We start from the raw sequence: 26,654 nt of genomic DNA, 5'->3' as shown, positions 1-26,654 counted from the left end.
TACTGAAGTGACTTATTTAAAAAAAACTTTTATTGCACCCTTAAGATTTTACGGGTATTTAGGCTTCTTTGGGAAGTTTAAAGGATTGTGTATGTCGCAAGTTTGAGATTCTTTATGATCCTATGCGTCTCGAGTTTTGTGACACGCCATAGGTGGAACCCTCATGGTTGTTTGCCTATAAAAACTTAGACTCGATTTGAATTTTCTTCAAGCTTACGAATAACCGAATTCCTTTCTTCTAAAGCTATTCTCCCTCAAAGAATCATATAGATCTTAATACTCCATTTGAAGCTTCTTTGTCCTCCAACGTGCGAGAGTTGATCCAATTCTTCTCTGAGAATCCTGCTTCTTCCCTTCAGGAAATACGAGATAGAGGACGTGAGGCGATTCTTGCTTCCATGTCCCTAGAGGACCGACTTGTCGTTGATTCCTCTACAGGGTTTTCAAACCAAATTCTTCCTACTACTACTTCTCCCACTCCCTTGGTAAAGCCTGTTTTAGTGGGCAATTTTTCTCAATTCTTCCGCATATGCGACCCTTCGAATTCCCTATTTTTGTTTGTGGCTGACTCTATGGTATTCGCCATGTCTCTTTGTCTATACTTTCCCTTGAGTTTGTCTTACTTTATTTTGGCCGCTATAAACCAGCAAAAGTTTCCTTTTTCGAATGATCGCACAGAAAGTTCTAGCTCATCAACCAATTTGTCCTTTAATCTTCCAAACCGTAGTACACTTAGGTTGTTAATGTGGGATGTCAGAGATCAGTCAACATCTCGTCTCCTTGGTCATCTCGTCATGTTATCTAAAATATACCAACCTACTTGCTTCGTATTACTTCTTTCTGACTCGAAGACCGGTGAAGAAGTGGCTAGGGGCTTGGGTATCAAGACCTTTGGTATCCTCCCTGGGTCTGGTTCATTTCCACCCATGTTATTTTTTGGAACGATACTTGTTTCTTTTCTGTGACACAAATGGCTGCAGAGTCAATCACTTTATCGGTCTATGTTTCACCACAGGCTATCCCCACAAGAATTCTAGTACATGAGAGGCAGGGTCCGCGCCAAAGCACGGCTAATCGTCCATGGTTTAGTCTATTTGAATTTTCATCACTTGATCGTTTACAAATTGCAATGGGTGGTCCTTCTAGCTACCAAAGTTCTAAAGAAGACTTCCTTCGGAAGATTCCTCCTTCTAGGCTTTCCTCATTTGCCATTCCTGAGACTTTATGGTCAATAAGTCAAAAGGGTCTTTTTATATTGGTAGATAGGTTTACTAAAGCTTCGTCTTCTGGCCCTTGGCAACGTTCTAAACCGCATACCCTTTCGTTTGTTGTCATGTCTGATGGGTCACATAAGTGTAGGGGTGGGTTTATAGTGCGGGACCCAAGACAGAACTGGGTGGCCGGTTTTTCTTCTAAGGTTCAAGGGCAAAGCCTCTCCTCTTTTGTATTATCTATTTTGCAAAGAGGCTTGCAGAAAGCTAGAATGTTGCAAGTGAAACAGTTGGAAGTATTGGTGGATGTCGAACTCCATACTCTAGCCTTGGCTAAGCTAGACATCTCCACAACTGCTCCCGAGCGCGAATTATGCGGTATAATGCAATTAATGCGGTTCCCTGGGTGGGAAGTCAGTATCCGCCATCTTCCACAGGAAAGCCTCAAAGGGGCTATGCTTATCGTAGACTTTTGCCAAAGGTTTCCATGGGGTCATTCAGAGGAGTTCGAAGTTCCACCAATTCCTGAGATATTACTCGCCCAGTATTGAAAATTGTACATTTTATACTTGTTGTGATCGTACTTTGGAAGTAAATAAATAAATAAAAGGAGTTTGTGTATGTTGGTCGAAAGGGTATTTTACTTATCGTGGTTGGTTTGTTCAAGCATGAATTAGAACTTTTTGCATGATTTTGGCATAATTCAGGGGTTAAATTTGAAAATTCAGGATTTTCAACAAAATTGAAAACTATTTTCGCGAAGTGGAGAGGGAATGAAGAAAAATAAGTTATTTGAAAGATAAGTTATTTATTATTTTGCAAGACCAAATTCTCAAAGATAACTATCACTTTTTACTTTTCCATTTCCCGCCTTACAAAAGTATAGAATGATAAAGTGAAGAAAGAAAATAGAGAAATAGGGCCTGTGTCCTTGCTAAAATAGTGATGACACCGGTTTAGATGCTTGATTACCTGCGTACCTTGAAGCATCAAAAACAAATTGTTAAATATTGGGGTCGTGCCTGAAGGCTGCCTACGTATCCCTGGGTGCATAGGTGCTTGATGGTGTAAGAGTGTTTACAGGGAATCAGACCCAACGTAGTTCCAAAAATAACAAGAAAGAAAGAAATTATTTATTTTGCGACTGAACTCAAAGTGAGCTGCCTACGTACCCCTTTGCAAAAGTGGTGTGAAATGATGCAAACATACATGATGATGATTTTTTGTTTTTTTTTTAATTAATTAAAAAAAAGAAAGGGGGGATCAAGTCGCACGTGGTTCTAAAATTTCTATCTTTTTTTTTTAACATAGGAAAAATAAAGAACGCAATGCATAGGCTACAGGTGAGTGGTGATGAGGCATCTTGAACCGGTAGAGACGTGTAATCCTTAATCGTAACGCAAAGTAACGAATTCTCCGGTCTCCAGGCGTTGTTCCCAATCTTCTTTGCGCTTGGCAACATACAAGGGGTTGTCTTCTCGATCTAGGATCCATGATGCTCAGGCCTTGCATACCAATTGACACGAAGCTAAAGTCACGGGATCAATCTTGCGTAGGAAAATGTGAGGCTCCATAATTGACACGATGGAAGCCACCTCATTAGTCGATGTCATTATTCCTTCACATTGTACCGCATGTTCCTGATTGTAAAGCCACCCAAGTCGTTCACGCAGCCTTCGTGCCTTGATTTTATCTGGCATCCAAGTTGGATGGTCGCGTTCTGACTCCGAAACGGGCCAGTACATGCGGGTCAGCTTCATTACCGGCGTTGGCCATATTGTGATCTCATTGTTAGGAAAGTAACCTTCCTCGTTTTCGACGAGATTCATCTCCCCAAACTGACTTGTACTGGCATATTGGGTCGTTCCATCTCTTACATCTCCTGGAATCACGTATCCCCCTAATGGGAAACATAACATTCCTCTAACTTTCTAGTGCAATGTTGACGCAACCATCTGATTCTCATGTAACCACGGTCGTCCCAACAAGAGATTGTATGAAGTCTCGCAGTCTATCACACGGAAATTCACCTCATACACGACTAGTCCGTACTTCAAAGTCAATAATATGGTTCCCATTATCTCCCTTGGAGTATTATCAAAACCAAAAGATAAGCCCGAGTAATGAGTTATTTGGTTTGACTCATAACCTAGTTCGTAAAGGAAGTCTCGTGAAGTTATGTTGATCGCCGATCCATTATCAACCAGAATATTATCTATGTAGCCGCTGCTATGTAACAAGGTTATGTACAATGCATGATTATGATATGGATGTGGAGGCAAATCATCGTTTGTGAAGTCTAGTCTATTATTCCGATGCGGGTCGTCTCGGGAATTTTACGGAGATCAATGCATGAGACCGAAGATCCCAATGGTGCTTTGACATAAGAAGGGTATGTGTCAGCCAAGTAAGTCAGTTGATCAAGAGTTACGGGTATCATGGTCTTTTCTTCTATCCCCATGTTCTCATATGACAGTAAAAGGTCCAGATTCACAACTTCCTGTTCTATTGAAGGAACCTCCTGAGTGATGGTGGAGACTTCAAAGACTTTAGCCTTATTTGAAACCTTATATTGGCTACCGTCTTCTGGGAACAAAGGAGGACACGGTGACCATAATGAACCCTCTGACTGGGTGGCGAGAATGGCATGGATTTTGTACATCCACGGTTGGCCGAGCTTTATGTCATAGAGTGAGGGGATATTGAGGACTATGAATTCTGTGGTAAATGATATACCCTTATAGTCGACAGTAGTGCTCAGTTTACCCCATGCTTTTCCACTTGTATACTCATCGCCGAGATCTTCAAAGGTCACTGGTTCAAGTTCTTCTCGTTCACATCCCCACTTAATGAAGGTCTTATAGGGGCATACATTGATGGGACATCCTCCCTCCACCAAAACACCATGGTACCTCTTGTCGTCGCAGATCATTGTATGCTCTAAGGTGTCTTCTAGGAAGTCCCTCTCAATCAAATCTTTCATGACCAGTTGCCAATCGAGTTTGAACATTTTCATCAGGTCCCTAGCTGATGTCGTGATGTCAATCGCAGTCCTCTTGAGGTGGTCGATGAAGGCTTCGTGATGCATTTGAGACTTTGATATTAAGTCCCATAATGATGCCTTATTATCGTTGTTTCCTGTTCTGGGTGGAGCATGTTCGGAGGTTGAACCTTCTCCAGAACCAATCATGTTGCAAGACATTAGTGATACTTTTGGAACAGCTATATCCCCATGGATGGTCATTATTCCCCTTAGTGTAGACACCTACTTTGTCCCCATTCCCGCAAGGGAAAGGTTCGATGATGAAAGCATAAAAACTCCACTTGACAACGCATCTCCTATAAAATAAACGAGTCTCGATTCCCCATTTCATTTCACCCGAAACCTGCTATTTATGGAAACCTGCTAAAAATAGCAACTGCCGTAAAAGGTAGCTTCTAAAAGTGGAAAATCATAAAAGATAGAAACCTGTCAGAATTAGGTGTTGCATTCCAACATAAATCCTAAATGAGATAGAAAACTGCGAGAATCCTATTCCTAATAGGATTCGAAAATAAGAGTTACGTATTAATTAAAATCCTAACGAGCCTAGAGTTCGTAACGGGCCCAGACGCATTCCGTCATAAAATTGATACGCGCTAAAAGACTCGAATTAATCTCAAACTCTCCGGATTCTAGGAATCCGAATCTGACAAAGAAACGGCCCGAACAGCAATTTCAACGCCCAGCCCTGGGCGCTGAAATTGCCTGGATCCTATTTTCAACGCCCAGAGCTGAGCGCCGAAATCTTCGGCGCCCAGGCCTGGGCGCTGAAAATACCTGGGTACGTGTTTTTTCCTAATTCTTTATGGATTAGAACTCTGCAATTCTATCTTTCCACAAACTCTTCCCTATAAATAGGCCCCTAAATTCGACGTGAAAGGACACACAACAACACACAATTATATTCTGAGTATTGACTCTAACCCTTAGCCTAAGCCTCTCGCTGCGAAACTGTTCACGCGTTCTGTCGCAATCGATCCATAAATCGAACAGAACGTATCCTGTCCCATAATTGAGATTCGTTAAATAAAAAGGAGAAATAGCAAAGTCAAAGTGGAAATTAGTTTTCTGAGAACCGTGACGCACCTCTCAAGGGTGCGTCGTAATGTGTCCCTTTTCGATGATTTAACTGCTTTCCTCGCCCTTTTTATGAACTGTTAAACTAACCTAATCTGAATGTTCTATCACGCCTAACAAATATAATATTTTTGGGAAATCGGATTATCATGCTAGGTCCCTTAATGCTATTTAAATCAGATAATCACGATCGAATTAGGATTATATATTGCATATTGCTAAAATCAACACAGATTAGTTTAATAGTTAACGCATGTCCCTTCAATTATTTATGCTAAGCTAGTAAGGATATCCTGCCTCTTGAGTTATTGGCGAGCGAATTACTCCTCTCGGTAGTTACAGTCCCCCGAACCCTCAATCTCTACCTTGCGGGTGTATATTGAGAGATCCCCACACCAGGGATCACAAGGGAACCTACGGCCGTCGTGGTCAAACATAATTGCACTCCCTTTATGTCACGATAACCGGGTTTTGTCAGTTTTTCTCATTGTTGTTAAAAACTGAATGGCGACTCCTATATTACTAGTCAATTGGGTGTATACTCACAGGAAATCCAATTACACTTGATTGAATAAAAAGAATCGTCACACCCACGAGGGACAAGGTCACGCATTAGCCTCGCGCTTTTTCGACCCCCTCACAGTGGCGACTCCACCGGGGATAGTGAAGGAAATACTCGTGCTTGTAGGTAATCAAAATAGCAGAAGGGTGAAACGATCCTACCCCGCGTTTATTTCCCCATCAAGTTGGGACGACCTGAAAATCAGCATATTAATGTGAACGGACAGAACCGCATAACGAATCTCGGCTCCCTCGGGAGTTGGGACTAAGGATACCTTTTTTCGCCAATAGGGGGTGCATACGCCGCGCATGTTTCCCACTCGGTACTTGTGCAGGTAGTACACATATCCCGAACCCAATCGCTCGCTCATTAGGTCCCTCTCGCCTGCATGCCCCCTTGGCTTGCACTTGCGGGTTGGCCTCTTAGGCGAAATTCGTCTGTTGAAGACACTACCTCGACCGGGGCATGTGTTGGATCTACGATAGAAGCGGTACCAAGCCAGGCGCAAATACTACCCATAGAAGCCTATCATAAACTACGTGACATATTTAATTTTCAAATCCATGTTTGTAATGTAGTTATGTGTAGCGAAATATGTGATTGTGTGACAAACTATCCTAGAAAACCTTCATAGACTAATTTGCCAAAGAGTTATACCGAAACACGTGTTCCGCAAACCCGAATGGTCACCACAAAAATAAGCGACGCTCGGGATGGCCTGTAACGAATCCCACAAACGCTGCTACGCGTAAAGGACGTTATTAGGCAAGCACGCAAATCGAAGTCGCATAAACAGAAGACAGAAAACGAGAACCAGCCAGGGACGCATTTTCAACGCCCTTGGCTGGGCGCCAGAATTTCTCACGCCCCTCGCTGGGCGCTGAAGTTGCTGCTTGGCCTTCTGGTCAGGCGCAGCAGCCTCGGTGCCCGCGCAAAAGGAAAATACGTAGCACAAAAAATGTTCGTAAAAAGAATTGCTACGAGGGCGTAAGAAAAGCACTCGATTTCAAAAGCGACTCGTAAAAAAATTAATAACTCTTTGTGTCGTTGTTAGGCCTCCTACGACGACAATGCTCGGCACCAAAACCGTGCATGCTTATTAAACGACCTTGAATGTCACATGGGCAAAATACTCAAAAAATAATGTTCGAATAAAGTCTTCAAGAAAAAAAAATGTTCAAATAAATCCGAGTCTAGACTAGGCTATGCCAAAGTACAATCCAAATCCTAAGTCTTAGTTGTCTTATCCATAGAATCGGTCCTAATGCTTGGTGTCGTTCTGCAAGTTAAAAGGTTAAAACATATTGAGTCTCCCTTCCTAACATTTAAATCAATAAGCACCCATATGTAATTGTCATCCCTTGCTAGGAATCCGCGGCCTCAATACTCTCTCTCACCAATAAAAAGAATACATTATAGTATTTGCAAAATGGAAACGGTCACATTCTGGAAATCATTCCCCCATAGTCGCACAACCCCCAAAGTGAACCTAAGGTGTTAATACCATTGGCAAAGAAAAAAAAGTTAATGGCCTCAAGGCTTATAATCACAATGGGTCACGACTATCATAGTCCTCTCGAGTCACTCGCTCCTTGAAATACTACTAAGTACGGACTAAAAGATTTTCCATGAATGCAACATGACCAACCATGAAAATACCCAAATCGGCATGCCATAAGGCTACCATTGGGGTAAAAGCAATACACACTAAGAAAGAAGCCGCACTAATGATTCTAGTCTTGCAAAAATAAAAATTCGATCTCCCCAATTAACTACCTTGCCAACATTAAGCAAAATGGCGCATGACAAATGAACACCCAAGGGTTAAAATCTAAAGTGTCAACCAACAAAAGTTATGGTCCAATTAGCCTAAGTCTGAGAGTCGCTTGGTCAAGTATTATAGGCTTACGCCATGTCATTATTTTGAGTCTAGGCCACCTCCTTGTATTCATAAACGGGTTATAATCAGAAAGATTAATGAAAGTTTGAGTCTAAATCACAACTTCCAGTTAAATCCCGGAAACCGGAATCTGAAAAGAAGCAAAAAATTATCTTCGATGTAATTCTTTCGTTAAATTTCAATAAGGTAAAAATAATATTTTGAATCTACGCTATTTGCACATTTTAAGAAATGACTAAATACGCTTGCAAAGTAAGACAATTTAAAGGTCCACCCTAGGCCAACAAAAATTAAAGGTCCACCCTAGGCCTACTAAAGTTAGAGGTCTGCCATAGGCCTACCAAACGAGGCTCACCCAGTCTCGCCTCGTGACTCAAAGACCACAACCATCTACCTTTTAGCCCAAATAAAAAAAATTATGTTGGGGAGAAATCCCGAGCAAAAAGAAAAAAGAGAAAGAGAAAAGGTAGAGCGAAAAGAGCAAGCCACGAAATGCTTAAAAAAGAGAGAGAAAAGGGAGAGCGAAAAGAGCGAGCCATGAAATACTTAGCCCGTACCTCCCAAAGTGCGAAATTTACCCAAGTAAAACGAAGGAAAAGAATTGAGTCAACCAATCCAAATCATAAAATTCTACGATGTCTACCCTTTCCAATCCTTATGCTCTTAGACGCCTTCGCTCTGGGGTCCCTGTTCAGCTCATTTAACCCATCCATGCTCTCATTCATAACCCAAGAAACCACTACCTCGACTCTTGTTCTTGAACTTGTTGTCAACTGCAAACCACGCACGGCCATTGACACGTGCGTCATACCCATTATTTCCAAAACCTGCTCTTACACCACCATTAGCACAAGGACCATATAACTTATTTGGATACATCCTGTTGATATACCCTTGAGCCATCCCCATGCTATTCATTGGCCTTGGTTGATGTAATCCTCATGCTTGACCAATACCTATACAAATTATCCTATCTCATTCAACCCATCTTTCAAGCCGTCTTGAGTCACAAACCCAAAAAAAAGGAAACAAATGAAAATTGCAAAAAAAATAATAATAAAATGTGAATAATAAAAAAGAAACTTTGAAAAAGCGCCACTAAAAGTCTAAAAAGGAAAAGAAGCATTTAGCGCACCAAAAAAAAGATCTGCCCAGAAATTATTATTAGCGCCCACAGCTGGGCGCCGAAATCTTTAACGCCCCAGCCTGGGCGCTGAATCTCTCTGCCTGCCAAATTTTGTCCAAATGTGCTCGTCATTTTATCCGCACATACACAGAACAATAACGAACACTTGGGGGGTACAACACGTATTCAGACATACGTACCACCAAAAAATACATGTACTCAAAAAATATATAAAACAAATTTTTTACGGCAAAGCAGCAGATTAAAATAATAATAAACCTCACTTATTCTACCGTTTCAAATAATATGTTTCCATCTCAGAACATACTTATCGAATTCGGCATTCTAAGAAACCATTTTCTAGGCTAAGAACTACGCAAGACCTAATTCCAAATTAAATCTATTTAAGGCGGATACGTAGGCAATCCATGATTCGGTCCAACCAATTTGTAAAAACGTTAAAGCCTATAAAATAACAAGAATAAGAAATGGAGTCCCTTATTGAAATTTAATTACTTCCAATCCAAGTCGAAAGAAAAATTTAAGTCAAAAGGAAGAATCCAAGTCATCAAAATGCCAAAATTAATGAGCACACATCGAAGAATAATAAGGGCACGTACCCTTGCCAGAAGGAGCACTCACACTCCTAGGCACTTAGCCAAGACTCAAAAAGATCGCTTTGCCTCAATTGAATGGGGGCTAGCGCAAGCGTCCATGACCTCTAAAGTACTCGGCTTGACCCTCCCTAAAGAGAACTAACTCACTTAAAGACTTTCTTTCACCACTAGACATAGTCGTTCGCTTAAAGACCTTCTTTCACCACTAGACACAGTCATAATCGCCAACAAGTAGTAAAGGCAGTAAGCTTGCAATAAAGAGAATTGTTCTACGGCATTGCCCCATCGTTCCTTCGAACTCAGGGCACCCGTTCATGGAAATTCAAATGCTTGCGAATCCCCTTTGAAAAAAAATAAGACATTGTCAATAGGACTTGGCACTTAACCAAGGCTCACCCTACTCAGACATATGACACGGGCATCTAAAATCGAAATCTGAAAACATTATTAATGGGAAGACATAAACAGCAACTGGGGGCTAAAAATTGAAATGAAAGAGATAGGGAAGGAACTAAGTATACCTCGACCTTTTATACAGACATACACCAAGTAAATCTAAGTCAATTTGAAAACGGTTTATATTCCCGCAGTTCTGGAAAAGATGGCCCTAAAAGCCTGAAAGCATATGCCAAACGGGCACAAGTATATCTTGACGCCTGCACCCTGGCTTCCAGCAAATCCTTAGACAGTATTCCAAAAAACGTAACAGTATTTTGATTCACTCATGTAATCCTGTACGAACCCTTCTATAAGTCAACTTACTTAGGACACCTCGGATTGTACACAGTAGGACTCGGATTTTAAATAATTTTCAAATGATTTTCAAAGACTTCTTCGAACATAATAAAGTGTCGTTGGTCTAAGCTAAGTATGCGTTTATCTCAATGTTGCAAGTGAGTCAAGAGAGTTCTAAATATGATTATGGGTAAAGAAAGGCACCTAGCTTTTGGTCAAAGGCACACTTCAACATGTGACTACCTTGACCATGGCAATGTCGCACAATACGACATTTACAGGAAAAGTAGCAAATCACTACTCGAACGTACCTCGCACTAAACGAGTCTGGTTCAAACTATTCATGATCCATGTCACCATGAATGCATAAAAACGTATGCCAAGTATTATAGCACCAAGCCAATCCCGTAGCTACAGTTGGAGGCTTGAGAAAAACACTCTAAAAATGCTCGAAATGACGATTTTATCGCGAATTCTCGACGCTAATGCTATACATACATCACAGGGGCACAATCCTAAGCTTTAATCGTGTAAAACGAACCTTAGAATGGCTGCAACCCCTCCCAAATTCTAAAGTACTACTTAGAATATATAAAGTCACCCCACTAACAAGGGTAACTGAAAATCGCAAGTCACCAAAACTTCGATCAAACCACTGCACATAACGCTCGCCCTATAAAGAGCTCGTTACACAGTCTACATCGTTCCAAAAAAAAAGCGAAAGAAAAAAAATACTGTCAAAGTTCTGCCCAGAAATCATTTTCAACGCCCAGAGCTGGGCGCCGATATCTTTAACGCCCCAGCCTGGACGCTGAATCTTTCTACTAGCCAAGTTTTGCCCAGATACAAAAATAAGAAAGAAACACCTATGGATCATCGCATCGAACGAAGTAATAAGTCGTGCAAACCCACGCAGAAGGTGCTACACTTGTTCGAGCACCTGAACGATTCAGCACGATGAAGTACTCCAAATAATGATATCCCAACACTTGGAGGAATGTTCTAAGACACGCCGTTAGGCCACACAAGCCTGCGTTGCACCATAATCCCACAGTACAAGTCTAAAAAAGGGTAAGGCACATTGCACTAATGCAAGCACGACCAAGAGTAAGAGGCAAAGACTACTTATCGGCCAAATGCAAGCCACACGACTTCTACATTAAGGATTAAAGGTAGCAAAACATTACCTACCACGGAAGGGATAGCTCGCACCTACACGAGCGAAACCCAAAGGCATCTTTCTCGAAAGAACCTACAAAATCGTACGCCAAAAGGAAGCATCCCAACATGCATACTTAGGGGCTCCAAGCTACGAAACAACCATAACAAAAAAAAAATCTCGAAGCAAATGTTTGAACAATCGAAAGGGCACGATGTTTGAGCCCACTTCATGAATGGAACTGACCCCTATCAAGCTTCTAAGCAAACTATTCAAGATCAGTCATTGCTCAAAAAAAAATGATTCAAGCAAACTAATTAATGGACCGCACACAACGGCCATTCTATGAACGCTCGTTCGCACATACATATCATCATTCACGAACACGTTCAAAAAATATAAGAGCGATCAAAGTCTTACACCTCAAGGTATGTTCCTCGGGCCATATAGACTCGCCCGACTATTGCAATAACTGAACACCTTAAGAGCAACAGTTCCTTAAAATAATCGCCCCAAAGAGACAAGCACCGTAGTCCACCAATCGGCTACGGCTTCTCAAGAAAATCATCACGTTCTAAAAACAAAGAAAAAAACAAAAGAAAGAGAATACATAGAACTTCCAAGTGAAATAAGCGAATGAACAAGAGGCCAACTATGTCATCAAGAAACCTCGCCAGAAATTATTTTCAGCGCCCAGCGCTGGGCGCCGAAATCTTTAACGCCCAGGCTTGGGCGCCGAAAATGATCACAGACCCAACAGCTCTGACTTCTATAGGGCCCTGCCATATTCATTCGACTTTAAAATTGCCGAAAGTCGCACCTCACGGCTTTGTTAAAAGTAGCACGCCACTACAAAGATCGCTCGCACTTACGAGCACAATCCCAAACACGATCAAGGACATTACGAAATCCGTATCCCCAAGGAACCTCTTCAACAAGAAATGACCGTCAAGCACGAATTCTTGGGGGCTCGAAAGAAAATATAGAGTATACAAAGTTAAAAACAATATTCCCAAACTACGCTATACGAAGTCCCGTGTTTGGATGTCTCAAAAAATAAAAAATAAACCGGTTTACGACCTCAAGACAAAGGTCGCCGTTGATACCTATACATAGTCCCCTAATCAAGGACCCAGGTAGTGGCAAAATTGAGCCGTAAGGACTAACTCAAAACCATAAAGGATGATGACCACAAGACAATGGTCCGTCTAAGCATGTTGTCAACCCACATTCAGGTTGCAAATAAATCCTAGCATCCCTCGAAAGAATTCGCTCTTGCAAGAATGAATAAAAGAAATTCTCAAAAGAAATCACAAAGAACCAAAGAAATAGGGACTTGCCCACCTCAATCAGGCAAGATCGAACCACGCGAGTTCCAAATTAAAAAACGAATTCAGGGACGTCCACCCTCAGCGGACAGGGCTCGCCCACCTTCAGCGGGCGGGGTCTGCGTCACTAGCCGCGCAGGTCCTCAGTTTTCGAAAATGAAAAGTAAATAAAATCTTCAAAATAAAACAGGCTCGCCATCTTCAGCCGGCGGGGTCTGCGTCACTAACCGCGCAGGTCCTCAGTTTTCAAAAAATAAGATCTTCAAAACACAAACAGGCTCGCCATCTTTAGCCGGCGGGGTCTACGGCGCAAACCACTTAGGTCCTTATTTTCAAAAAAGCAAAATAAATTTCAAAACAGATTCGTCCACTTCTATCGGACGGGGCGTCCACCCTCAGCGGACAGGTTCGCCATCTTCAGCCGGCGGGGTCTACGTCACAAACCGCGTAGGTCCTTATTTTCAAAACATCAAAACAGATTCGTCCACTTCTATCGAACGGGGAGTCCACCCTCAGCGGACAGGCTCGCCCACCTTCAGCGGGCGGGGTCTGCGTCACTAACCGCGCAGGTCCTTAGTCGCTGCAGCGATAACTTTTTTCGGTTTTCCCTTTTTCCAAAAATTAAAGGATTGGTTTTCCGTTTTTCCAAAAAAGAACGATATGCTGGATTTTCCTTCGTTTTACGTCCCATAAAAACAAGGGGGTTTTCTCGTTTAGCTAGCCCTGAAAATGAGAATCTTTAAAAAACGTTTTACCTCGTGATTGGGCTTAGCCAGGCCCAATTACATTTTATAGCTTTGATTTCGAAAAAACTCTGTAGCTACTCCCAATGACAAAGTGAGGGAGTTTCTACGCACCTTTACATCCTTCCAATGACAAAGTGAGGAAGTTTCTATACTATCAGTTGACAAATCCAATGACACGTGAGGGATATGTCGGCACTTCAAGTGATAACCCTTAAGTCAAATGTTATCACTCGGGGGCTCGTGAGACCCTAGCAAAACAGGTCACGTACACCATGGCTTGTGTGACGCACTCCGTCTAATACTTTGACCATCGTCTTACTCCAAGACTCAGCCAAAGTGGGGGCTAACTGTAGACACCTACTTTTGTCCCCATTCCCGCAAGGGAAAGGTTCGATGATGAAAGCATAAAAACTCCACTTGACAACGCATCTCCTATAAAATAAACGAGTCTCGATTCCCCATTTCATTTCACCCGAAACCTGCTATTTATGGAAACCTGCTAAAAATAGCAACTGCCGTAAAAGGTAGCTTCTAAAAGTGGCAAACCATAAAAGATAAAAACCTGTCAGAATTAGGTGTTGCATTCCAACATAAATCCTAAATGAGATATAAAACTGCGAGAATCCTATTCCTAATAGGATTCGAAAATAAGAGTTACGTATTAATTAAAATCCTAACGAGCCTAGAGTTCGTAACGGGCCCAGACGCATTCCGTCATAAAATTGATACGCGCTAAAAGTCTCGAATTAATCTCAAACTCTCCGGATTCTAGGAATCCGAATCTGACAAAGAAACGGCCCAAACAGCAATTTCAACGCCCAGCCCTGGGCGCTGAAATTGCCTGGATCCTATTTTCAACGCCCAGAGCTGGGCGCCGAAATCTTCGGCGCCCAGGCCTGGGCGCTGAAAATACCTGGGTACGTGTTTTTTCCTAATTCTTTATGGATTAGAACTCTGCAATTCTATCTTTCCACGAACTCTTCCCTATAAATAGGCCCCTAAATTCGACGTGAAAGGACACACAACAACACACAATTATATTCTGAGTATTGACTCCAACCCTTAGCCTAAGCCTCTCGCTGCGAAACTGTTCACGCGTTCTGTCGCAATCGATCCATAAATCGAACAGAACGTATCCTGTCCCATAATTGAGATTCGTTAAATAAAAAGGAGAAATAGCAAAGTCAAAGTGGTAATTAGTTTTCTGAGAACCGTGACGCACCTCTCAAGGGTGCGTCGTAATGTGTCCCTTTTTGATGATTTAACTGCTTTCCTCGCCCTTTTTATGAACTGTTAAACTAACCTAATCTGAATGTTCTATCACGCCTAACAAATATAATATTTTTGGGAAATCGGATTATCATGCTAGGTCCCTTAATGCTATTTAAATCAGATAATCACGATCGAATTAGGATTATATGTTGCATATTGCTAAAATCAACACAGATTAGTTTAATAGTTAACGCATGTCCCTTCAATTATTTATGCTAAGCTAGTAAGGATATCCTGCCTCTGGAGTTGTCGGCGAGCGAATTACTCCTCTCGGTAGTTACAGTCCCCCGAACCCTCAATCTCTACCTTGCGGATGTATATTGAGAGATCCCCACACCAGGGATCACAAGGGAACCTACGGCCGTCGTGGTCAAACATAATTGCACTCCCTTTATGTCACGATAACCAGGTTTTGTCAGTTTTTCTCATTGTCGTTAAAAACTGAATGGCGACTCCTTTATTACTAGTCAATTGGGTGTATACTCACAGGAAATCCAATTACACTTGATTGAATAAAAAGAATCGTCACACCCACGAGGGACAAGGTCACGCATTAGCCTCGCGCTTTTTCGACCCCCTCACACTTGGTGCTGGGATTTTCACTTTCTGATGAAGGGTAGATGCAATAGCTCGTGTGTCATGAAGCCACGGCCTCCCAAGTAGAAAGGGAAATTGCGTAGGAGCTTCGATCACCTGAAATTGTACATCACATTCCCAACTCTTGTGCCCCAATTTCAAAGTAATGGTCCCAATTGATTTTCTTGGGGTGTTATCATATGCCACTAAAATCTTGTCGGAATGTCCTGAAGGTGTGTCTTCGTGTCCCACTTCATTTAAAATTCCTTTTGAACAAACATTGAATGCTGACCCACCATCAATCCAAATACCTGAGATTAAATAACAAGCGTGCCCCAAGGTGATGCGTAAAGGTCGATTGTGATCAATGACCTCCGGCAAATCTGCATCGCTGAATGATATGGTAGGGGGAACCCAAGCCTTTGGAATTGGAATTTTTCCGTCGTCAATAAGTTGTTGTATAGCATGTCTTGTATCCGAACAGGATTCTATATCATGTACATAGTCATGGCAGTAATTGCAATACCTCGCCATGTCCGCTGCGGGAGAAGGCATGGAATAATTGAGATGTTTTGGCTCAAGGAATCCTTGCAACTTCAGCCGGTGGTATATAACAGCTAAAGGTTCACTCTTTTCGGAGTAAATCTGACTTATTGACCTCCAGCGACCCTTCTTACTTCCAGCTTCGTATCTTGGCTTTGCGGAACTCATATTGTTTTAAGGACTTGATTAAGTATAAGTGAAGTACCTATCATTTCAAACAAGAATGATATTAGTATTGATATCGGGAGTTCAATAAAATGAAGTAAAAAAATGGCGGGAAATAGAAAAGTATCTTGGTGATATTATAAGTCCATTTTGAGAAAAAGGGTTTCTCTTTTGAAAATCATCATAAAAAATTGGTCAGCAGTAAAGCGAAGTATAAGTTTTTGGAAAAATCGGGTTTTAAAAAAAACAAGATAGTCATTCTGTAAACAAAAATTCTTTAGAAAGATGCGATTTGATTTTGGAGCATTAGAATCATTCGCGTTTTATGGAGATTTTATGTTTATGAAGTCAGCTGAATTTTGGCATTGATTTTTGACCTGGTTCATGAGAAATTTTTAAATAGCGATTAAGAATTAATCGCGACATTGTGAGAAATTCTTTGTTCGCTTTTGTTTTTGAAGGGAAATTTCTTTATGAAAAGTCGAAAATGGTTTTGACAATAAAACGCGATCAATTAGACTAGGAAAAAGTTTTTTTTTTTGAAGATATTACAAACCAAAATTTTAAAGAGCGAAAGAAGAAAAAGGTTAAAAGGAAACGTCATCGCGAATATATAAAGAGAAAAAAAAAAGCACGTGAATTAAATTAGTCAGGACAGACAATTAACAACATAAATAAAAAGCAAGCATGCGTTGGTCCATGTGTCCTAACACGTTAACTACAAGGGTTTGTTCAATTAAGGAAATAATTGTTCGAGTGGCCCCATACGGGGTTGGACGGTCCTGCATAGCCGGTTGTAAATAACGCACGGATACAGGTTTACGTCCTTAAATTCATTATAATTGTCTAAACTCCCTGAACCCCGCAAATTAGCAGGTCAGAGCCTAGGTTATGATAGTACCAGTGCGTGTGTGCGGACCGAATTTCACATAAGCAAACCCAAACACACGTAATTTCACATAAACATGATTCATACAAAAATTTAAACATTTCACGTGAATGATCATAACCAATTGGGATAGTTGTTTGTTTCCTAAAAGGGTAAAACATATTTTTGGGTCTATACCTCAAAGTTTATTTTTAAAATAAAAATAAAAAGTCCCCAGTGGAGTCGCCAGCCTGTGGGACCCGATTCTCGACTGTCCTAGATTACGGTCAGAATCCCACATAAGCCAACTGTTGGGCTTGTAATGTTTAAAAATTTGGAGTCGCCACCCTATTTTATCTGATAGGGACCGGATTTTTGAAATCATCATTTTCAGGGGAAAAATAATTATTTGATAAAAATAAATTTCCGAAGACAATGATGGCTCCTTAAAATAAAAGGTTTTTTTCCTATGAGATCTGGTCTTTTGAAATCAAAGATTAAGGTCCGGGGTATAAGTTAGGAAGATCGAACGTCTGGAACTCGTCTCTCCCTCTGTTCTAAAACAGGCTCCTACTAATATGTTGTCCCTATTTTTCTTACAATAATTGGTTATGATCATTCACAATGTTATTAACTTAATGCATAATGTCACATAATTTACAAGTAGTCAAACACACTCGGAAGCAATATGATATAATATATGATGAGATAAATCTGGTGATGTATGGCGGGTTTGAGCGTTAAAGTTGCCCTACGTACCGTTCATTGTGGGATTTGAATCCACTCCCGGATCAAAACCCTACGTAGTTCTGACAGGTGTCCCTTCCTATGTGGTCAATTCCAATGGGTGAAGGGAAATAGAGTGTTGGATAACTCAAGACAAGGTTGGTAATAGGTCTTTAACTGACTTGCTTTTGGGAATCAAATTGCTCCATTAAGGTTGTGGAAATCACCCCGATTAGTGACACCATAAAAGTCTTGTGTGAAAGACAACTCAACGATAAAATGCGTCCCGATTGACGACTTTTGGATTGACTTGTTTCTGAAAAGAAAGTTATTTTGGACTTTGTGACTTGCTTATTTTGGGTTGAACTTCACTCTATTGAGGATGGATAGTAATGTACTATTTGAATGGGTTTTGAGGTAATGTGTTTGGGGTTTATGAAATTGACCAAATAAGTTGGGACACCTGATATGGCCTAAAATTGAATAATAGTTTCATAATAGAAATCATGTCATACTAGACTGAGAGTGATTCATTATAGGTAACAAGATTTGATGATAATAGGATTTATAGGTGGGTGAATCACTTCACAATCCTATATGACTAAATTTCCAATTTGACCCGTTTATTCAATTCAAGGTCATGAACCATAAGTCACTAGGTTTATCTCATGCAAATGTGAAATGATATATGGATCAAGCATGCAGAGTGATTTAACCAATTTAATAAAAAAAACACTCGAATAATTTATTATTAAGAAGTGTGCATGAGATAATTCTTTTGTTGTTTTATTACTTTGATGATGGAACTTTAGTTTACAAGTGCCATAAATAAAATAAATATTACAATAATCAGAATTCCTATCTAATAAGAAGCTTCAAGTCTTGATTCCTTCGTCTTGAACTATGTTTCCTTGACTAGTCTTCATATTTCTTCGCCTTGGATGTTTGGAAAGTAAAGACCTAAGTAAACAAAACTTATATTTAGATTTTTTTAGAATTTTCTACTTTACTTAACTTAACCTAGATTAATTTTAGGTAAGTATAACGAAGTAGTAAATGGTTTGGAGTATGTATACTTACAAAATCTGTTATCTAAGAAAAATAGGAATTTATTTTGGGTAAATCGGATTTTATAAGAGAAAACTAATTTTCTTTTAAAAAAAAAACTGTTCAGAAAATTACATCTCGTTGAACTTTAAATTTAATCCCAAGACCTACCGAACTCGGATTTGAGCGTTTGATACCTTTTTGGAAAGATCTAAGTGTTTTCTTTAACGTGTTAAAAAATGGTTTCAAACTCAGAAGTAGTTAATTTATAAATAATTTTTCATTAAAGCTGCTCCTTTTTTAGACCTTGACGTGAATTTAAATTATAAAGTAATTATTTGAAAACAAAATCACGTTTTTATTTTTAAAATAGACTTTAGAAACATTTTGGAGTCATGTGTATAAAAATCTAAAATTTTAAAGTTTATTTGATATTTTTAATAAAATAAAACTTATTTATTTGAAACTGTCATTTTCAAGAAACTGTCTTCCTAGATTTCTATTTTTGAAAATATTCTATAAAATTGAATAAAAATCGTGTGGAGGTGGGAGAGGTCAATTTAGAAAGATTAGGATTTTGTACTTCGATGATATTCTTTGAGATTTTAGAAAATAATAAGTTAACCTACTCGAATTTCACCAAAGAAGAAATCGGAACCTGAAAAAGACAGTTTTGCTAGTCTGAAGTTTAGGATTTATTGTGATTTTTCTAAAACTTATTTTTGAAAAATTCCAAATGTCGTGGTCTTCTAAATACTTCAAGCTTCTGTAAAAAATTTCTTTTATGAATTTTGAAAAGTTAATATATTTTATACAGTTATCAATAAAATTGACAAAAAAAGAAAATGAAGAAATTGGCTAGTACTAAAGTTCCACCATCTTTCTGTTGAATTTTCTTATGCACCTTCTCACTTTAATTTTGTTTTGATAAAAACATTTTTTGGTGATCAACATACGTAAAAAAACACACTTCACATACACTCACCCTCGAGTCTCACCCGTGGTCGGTCAAATTCTAGTTGGTTTCCAAATTAGGTAACCGGCACGTATAGTGCCCTAACAGGTTATAGAGCACACATAAGAAAAAAGGTTAGTAATGTATGAAAAATAATTGGAATTCACAAAAAAAAAATGAACAAGAATATTACCTTTGGCTCTAACTAGCAATGTTTGAGAGATTAGTCCAAATGATCAATCGAAATAAAAAAAGTGACTGCAAAGTGAATTGTCCAAGAAAATTGAATAACTTCTTTTTTTGATTTTCTGAATATTGATATTAATTAAACTAAAAACTTGTTTTTTTGATTTTTTTTTTTTATTTTACTTTAACTAAAACTATTTTTTGACTTGAATGAAACTATTTTTTTTTCTTACTGATTTTTTAGAGAAACTTAAAAAGCAAGTGAGTGAATGAGAGCTTTTTTTTTAGAGAGCTTAGAATGATGGGCGTTGGGGCCTTTTAAGTGAGAAAAGATGATGGTATTTATAGGGGTGAAAAGGGACTAAGTTGCAAATATACAATAGTTGAAGGTTATACGAAACAAAAATAGATTAGTAGGAGGATTTTGTGAATGAATAAGCAAATTTGAGTAATCATGACTTGATTGACCCATAACTGCTTTTGTTTTATTTGCCAAACTGATAAGTTATACTGTCCTTGAGCTCAAACGGGCTAAACAAGGTACGCGTCTTAGAGAAAAATGAAGACCAGTAGCGTCGTTGGCTAAAGAATGTGTTTTTACGGTATAATAGATCAAAAATAAGATAATTATTTTGGAAAGAGGTTTGTTTGTTAAAAGAAACGTCGGGTGTTAGAAATGTAGGCCCATTATTACGAAGAGGGCGTCATATGAAAATTGGTTATATATACATTATTTTTTTTACCCGATGGCTCGTTGTAATACTGCGTATTAACAAGGTCGTCGTCACATTGTTTGAACAATAACGTATTATACCCCCTCTTAATAGTAATAGTACTTTTGGGAGATAGTATTTCACAGGGAGCACTTTTTAAGAGTATTACCCTCATGTTGTATATTCCGATATAGATACTACTCTTTTTAAAAGCGCCTAATACATCCCATATTAGTAGTAGGGAGACTAGTAGTCGTAAAATATATCAGTTTCGCGATTGGATAAGAGAAGAGAAACAAAAAAAAAAGTACGTATACCAGTTGTGTCCAATACATGAACTTTCATTTCTAAACAGATCAAAAGACGTTATATCAAAACTTACACCCTGGTAAGTATCATTTGTAAGTATCATTTATTGATACTGTACAAGGGAATCATATCAGTTATTTGCAGTAAGGAATCACTCAACCGATTTATGGATGCAAGTTCATCAAAAAACGTGACTTGAAAATCGTCTCTGCGGCTTTTCACTTTGATTGCTCGTGAATGAGCATGTGATGTACTTCACGTACCGCCTGATATGTCATTTGATATATCATGATTTTACAAATCAATGGCTTATCAAACAAATTTATTTGTCCTCATTAGTTTAGGGGAAGGGGAATGTACACACGTGTAGATTTTTCATTTTTTGGTCTTAAAGTAGTTTGTCTTTTAGGTAGGTAGTTAGAACTTAGTTAGTTAGGAATTAGTTAATTAGCAATTAGTAAATAAGAATAACTAGTTAGTATTAAAAAGTAATGAGTCTTAGTTTAAAAGGCGTTGTTTTGTTGTAATTAGCCGGTCTCGTATGTTGGTACTTGGTAGTGTTACGTTAGTAAAGTAATGTTAAACCGGTCATAGCACGTTATTATTCCGGGTCCTAGGAATTGGAGTTCTTGTCTTTTTCGGGTATAAACTCATAGTAACATATAAATTTGTGCGACCCTAGACATTTACACAAAACACCTTAAGCAGTGATATTGGATTAGGGTAGACACGAAAATCTTTGCGTGTCGCTACACATAACAAACTCGAATTAAGTTATTGTTAGCGTGTTGACGTATTATACGGTAAAATCAAAGTATATTATGCAATACTGAATACGGAGTACTCCTTTATAAAAGGAGATTACCCCTATCCAATTCACCACTCACCACTTATTTCTTATCTCCACCTTATCCAAAAACATCAAAATCCTCTATTTTCACGGCACCCATGGCTCCCAACAACCAAGATCAACTACCTCCTTCTCCTTTCGACGAGCATTTTCGGATGCTAACTTTGTATTTGAACTTGCTCATGGCGTTATTTGTGCTACTAGTGGCGCTCGTGGTTTTCATAATTATGAACAAGTGGAGCTTGGAGGTTTCCGGCACGAAATGCGCACGATTCGATTTGTACTTTGATTTTTTTTTTTGCTATTTTGGTAGATTAGAAGTACACATTGTAAGGATTTTGGGCATTTAAATAAAACGTCTTTGTTTTATTGTTAATATTTTCGGACTTTTAATTACTACCGTTGTTACTCCTTAAATCGTCTTACCATTACCGCCGAGGTAATGAACAAAGAAACTCGAGCAAAAGTTATACTAAACAAATATTTTCCTTGACAGAGGATCATACAAAAATTGGGGATCAAAATTTGGTGTCTACAGAACTCTAGGCTCGTTAGGATTTTAATTAACACGTGACTCTTATTTTCGAATCATATTAAGAATAGGATTCTCTCGCAATTTCTATCTCATTTAGGATTTATGTTGGAGTGCAACACCTAATTCTGACAGGTTTCTATCTTTTATGACTTTCCACTTTTAACAACTACCCATTACGGCAGTTACTATTTTTAGCAGGTTTCCATAAATAGCAGGTTTCTATAAATAGCAGGTTTCTATAAATAGCAGGTTTCGGGTGAAATGAAAAGGGGAATTGAGATTCGTTATTTTATAGGAGATGCATTGTCAAGTGGAGATTTACGTTCTCATCATCGAACCTTCCCTTTCGGGAATGGGGACAAAAGTAGGTGTCTACAAAAGGAAAGAACATACGAGGGATTTCCTTTCCCCCTTAATCCCCTTATAGTAAACCAAATCGTTCTAAAGCTAGACAGATTTGCAAAGACAATGATAGCCCACAGCCCAACACCTTCACTCTATTACAGATGGCCCTCTCCGTTGGTTTTCATCCTACGATTACGAAAACAAAGCTCCATCAACGGCACAATCCTAGTTTAATCCAATGTAAGGATAAGCAAGCAGAGCTATTCTCTATACTACTATATATTGATCAAATTGTTAACAAAACATTATCACCAAATTTCACACAAAATAAAGAAAACAAGTACTCAAATTTAGAACCTTCATCAACAGAAACCTGCCAACATAACTACCAATTGACAACAAAACCAATAAAATTCCTCTTTTTTCATTAACAACTCAATAGTATCTGTGTTCCAATTCAATTTGTTACAATACTAATTCAAATTACACTATTGGCATGACTTTTAATTCTGGACAAAAGGGCGTACATAATACATATATGATATATCAACCCAAAATTAGACATTTCCCACAAACCCAAACTAAAAAATTACTTGGAAAACCAAAACAACATATAAAATGAGAACTAAGGGGAATTTGGAAACAAACTAGTCCAAAAACTAGCGACGGATTTTTTATACATCTCCCAAAGTTGATTATAACGAACAGGAAACATGCAGAACCGTTCAGGCTGTTCCATTAAAATGGATTCATCTTCATCTTCTCCAAATTCATCATCTCTTTCTCTCTCCTCCCCGTTGTTCAAAGAACCAATTAATTCAATTTCCAGCACGAACTATGAGGAAATTGATAAGGTGCAGTGGGTTTTGAAATTGAGAAAACATAAAAACCCTACAAAACCCTATTTGAACAGGAGATAGAAAATGTGTAAATTTGTTAGGACGTTAATGGTCGATTTTTGTGGGGAGGTTTTGTTCCAACTTTTTCAATTCAATTCACGGGATTGTTTTTGTTTCAATTTTAAGTTGACGTCGTCGTTGTGTAGGTCAAATGATGTAGTGGGAAGTGTAACTGTTTCTCATGAACTTCCCGCGAAATATATGGGCCGAATTTTATTTGGCACCAAAATTGAAAATAACGAAATACTCTCCAGGTTCTTTTAAGTTGTTCCCCTAAATAATGTGGATGGAAATTAAGAAAAATAGAATCTTGGGTTTGTATGGGGATATGAGTAATGATTGGAAATAGGAGAGAAAATATTAAAGAAATAAGGGAAAATAGAGATATTTTATTAAAGTGGTGTATAGAGATACTCTCCAGGTTCTTATATAAGCCAAGAGCTGAGGTTAAATGGGAAAATATACTTTTCGTGTCCCCGAGAAAATAGACCAAAATACCCCCACTCCCAATTTAACCCCCAGCCTCCCTTCAACGCTAGATATTATGTGTCTCTTTCACCGCGCACCCTCTATCTCTCTCCTCCCCCTATCTTTTTCTTCTGAATTCTTCTACCCCCCCCCCCCCTCTCAAAACCTTTTCCTTGCTTCATTCTCTCCCTCGCCTCTCGTCGTCGCCATCACCATCACCATCACCGTCTGATCTTTGGGGTTTCGACCGCCGAAGCCGTTGAAAACGCCAAAAACATAGGAAACCGCGACAAAGGAGGTAAAAAGTGGCGATTACGATGAGTCGTTGCCATTGTTAAAGTTCGTTAAAAAGACCTCCACATTTTCTAGCTACAATTCGTATGTGAATCCACAATTTTTCTTCCCTATTATTTGTTGTAATTGAATTACAAACCTACGGAGAGTAATCAACGCCTTCCCTTCCCAAAAACTCCGTTTGTCTTCTATGGAGATCCATCAATGACGGTAATCACAACCTCTATGAAGTTTTAAGCTTGAATTCGTCGTTTATCTTTTAATTTCTTCTTTTAATTTCAATATTTTATTCATATAATTGATGTTATCGAAATCTAGGATTTTTTCAAATGAACTTAATTGGGGGAAAGCTGAAGACAAGATGGCAATAAAAGCAATTATTTCGGCAAGAAAAGGAGGGTAATTTACTAATTATTTTAATTATTTATCTCTTCAATTTGAATTTTTATTTCTCAATTTTGTTTTCGATTGCATGTAATTTGTTTGATTTTGGTCTCACATTGGAGTTTTTTTTTTATTTAACAGGCGAATAGATCGGCAAAATTGAAGCAATGTAAGTTTGATGCTCGTCATAAACAATGGCTTTCGCAAGGTACTGCATTCTGTTTTTCTGGATTGTTTTTGCTTCTGTTTTTCAATTACGGAGTAATTAGTTTGGGTTTCCTTATTTTGTAACTGTTTCATTTCTATTTGATGATTATATTATTCCATGGTTGCTGGGATTTATTTCGGGGGGAGGGGGTGATTAATTGTTGAAGATTTCTGGCAAGTTTTGCCAAATTTGGGTGAATTTAGCTGATTGGGTTTTCAATTGTTTGTTGACGGTGGAGCAAATCAATCCTGAATTCAGGATTTTTCTGTAGATGACAATTATGTTAGTTTGAGAATTTCAAATTCAGTTATATAACATGAATTTAAGAAGGTATTTTACAATTAGGGTCAAAGATTATTCAATCGATATTGCCTTTGATCTTGGTGCGAATGTCGATATTTTTCCTGGTTGCAGTTGTTGGTTTGAAAAAAACACCATTTACTTTCAGGAACTCAAACATGGCATGTCATAGATACAATCAATTCTATAACACCCCTACTCGAGTTAGAGAAGATGGTATAAGGAGGGGCAAATATGATGGAATTTGTGGGACTATAGTTATATATTGTATTTATCGTTTTGTTTTATACTTCCTCCGTTCCGGAAATATCGCAACATTGTTGACTTTTACTCCTGTAACCATTACTTTGACCCTTAATATCTCAAATCATGTGCAAGTAAAAATTATAAAAAATAATATTTAGAAAATATATATATATATATACGAATCTAACATGACCCCACATGACTAAAATATCCTTACGTAAAAATCACAAAAATGGCTAAAGTCGTAGTGTGAATAGTCTAAAAAACAAATGGTGCGATATTTTCGGAACGAGGAAGTATGACAGTTACTATTTTTTAATCTCATAAATTGAAAATATGATGGAAGAATTTCCTTTATATTGATAAAGAGTGTAGATAAATCAGGATTTCACAATGCAGATATTTTGAAATGATTTCGGTTTATTATGGAAAAATACACCAGCTTATATTTAGTTATGTGAAGATTTAGTTGTCAACATTCACAGTGAAATGGTGCTACTAGAATATCTATTTGTTGATTGATGCATTCATTTGTTTCATATGTTGTAGCTTTGTACCTCTCTGTTCATGCGTGATTAATTATTTGGATTTCCTTATTTGCTTTCGTCTTTGCTGGTTTGGAGTAATTGGTTTTGCTTCCGTCTTTGAATCTCGAGAAAAGGTTTGAATCACAATATGTTAATACATACACAATGCAAAAACTGAGAAAACAAATGAAAGTGCAACTTAAATTTATCTTAATGTACGCACATTCCTGCAAGAATGCCACTAAGATACATGTCTTCTGCTTCACGCATCATTTTCTTTTCATCGTTTTTAGTTTATCTTACATGATCAATGAAAATCAAAGCAGACATTGATGAATCCCATGATACCAGCTGGCCTCTATGCTTTTGAATCTACCAATTATTTGACCTTATTAGTTCTAATCGAGTTTATTAATCATAAGGTAATAAGGACCTAATCAAGAGTTTAACCAATATGAATAAAAGATCCTACTCAAACCAAGAATTACATGCTTTACTAATTTTAAACATAAAAATATTTTTCCAAGTCCAATCTGAAAACACATATTTAATAAAAATTTAAAGCTCATATAATGAATATTTTAAATCCCTAAATTAATTTTAGTTGATTAAAATAAATTAATTCATAATTTATTCAAGGTTTTAATTTTATTAAATAAATAGTATAAAATTAATTAAAATAATTACACTAATAAAATTATATTCCGAGAAAAAATTATAAGCACGAAATGAAA

The 26,654-nt window shown here is 38.4% G+C and overlaps 1 protein-coding gene across 1 annotated transcript in view; it reads right to left on the bottom strand.

The window, feature by feature from the left end:
- LOC130469574 (ribonucleoside-diphosphate reductase small chain A-like) overlaps positions 1-26,250 on the bottom strand; it is a 50,638-nt gene extending 24,388 nt beyond the window's left edge. Inside the window, 2 exon segments of the mRNA XM_056838940.1 lie at positions 23,243-23,429; positions 26,224-26,250. Coding sequence (XP_056694918.1) covers positions 23,243-23,429; positions 26,224-26,250 — 214 coding nt within the window.
- Between the last annotated feature and the right edge of the window lie 404 nt (positions 26,251-26,654).

This window comes from Spinacia oleracea, chromosome 3 (assembly GCF_020520425.1).
Source record: "Spinacia oleracea cultivar Varoflay chromosome 3, BTI_SOV_V1, whole genome shotgun sequence".
Classification (NCBI taxonomy): Eukaryota; Viridiplantae; Streptophyta; class Magnoliopsida; order Caryophyllales; family Amaranthaceae; genus Spinacia; species Spinacia oleracea.
This window is presented reverse-complemented; position numbering and strand designations above follow the sequence as displayed.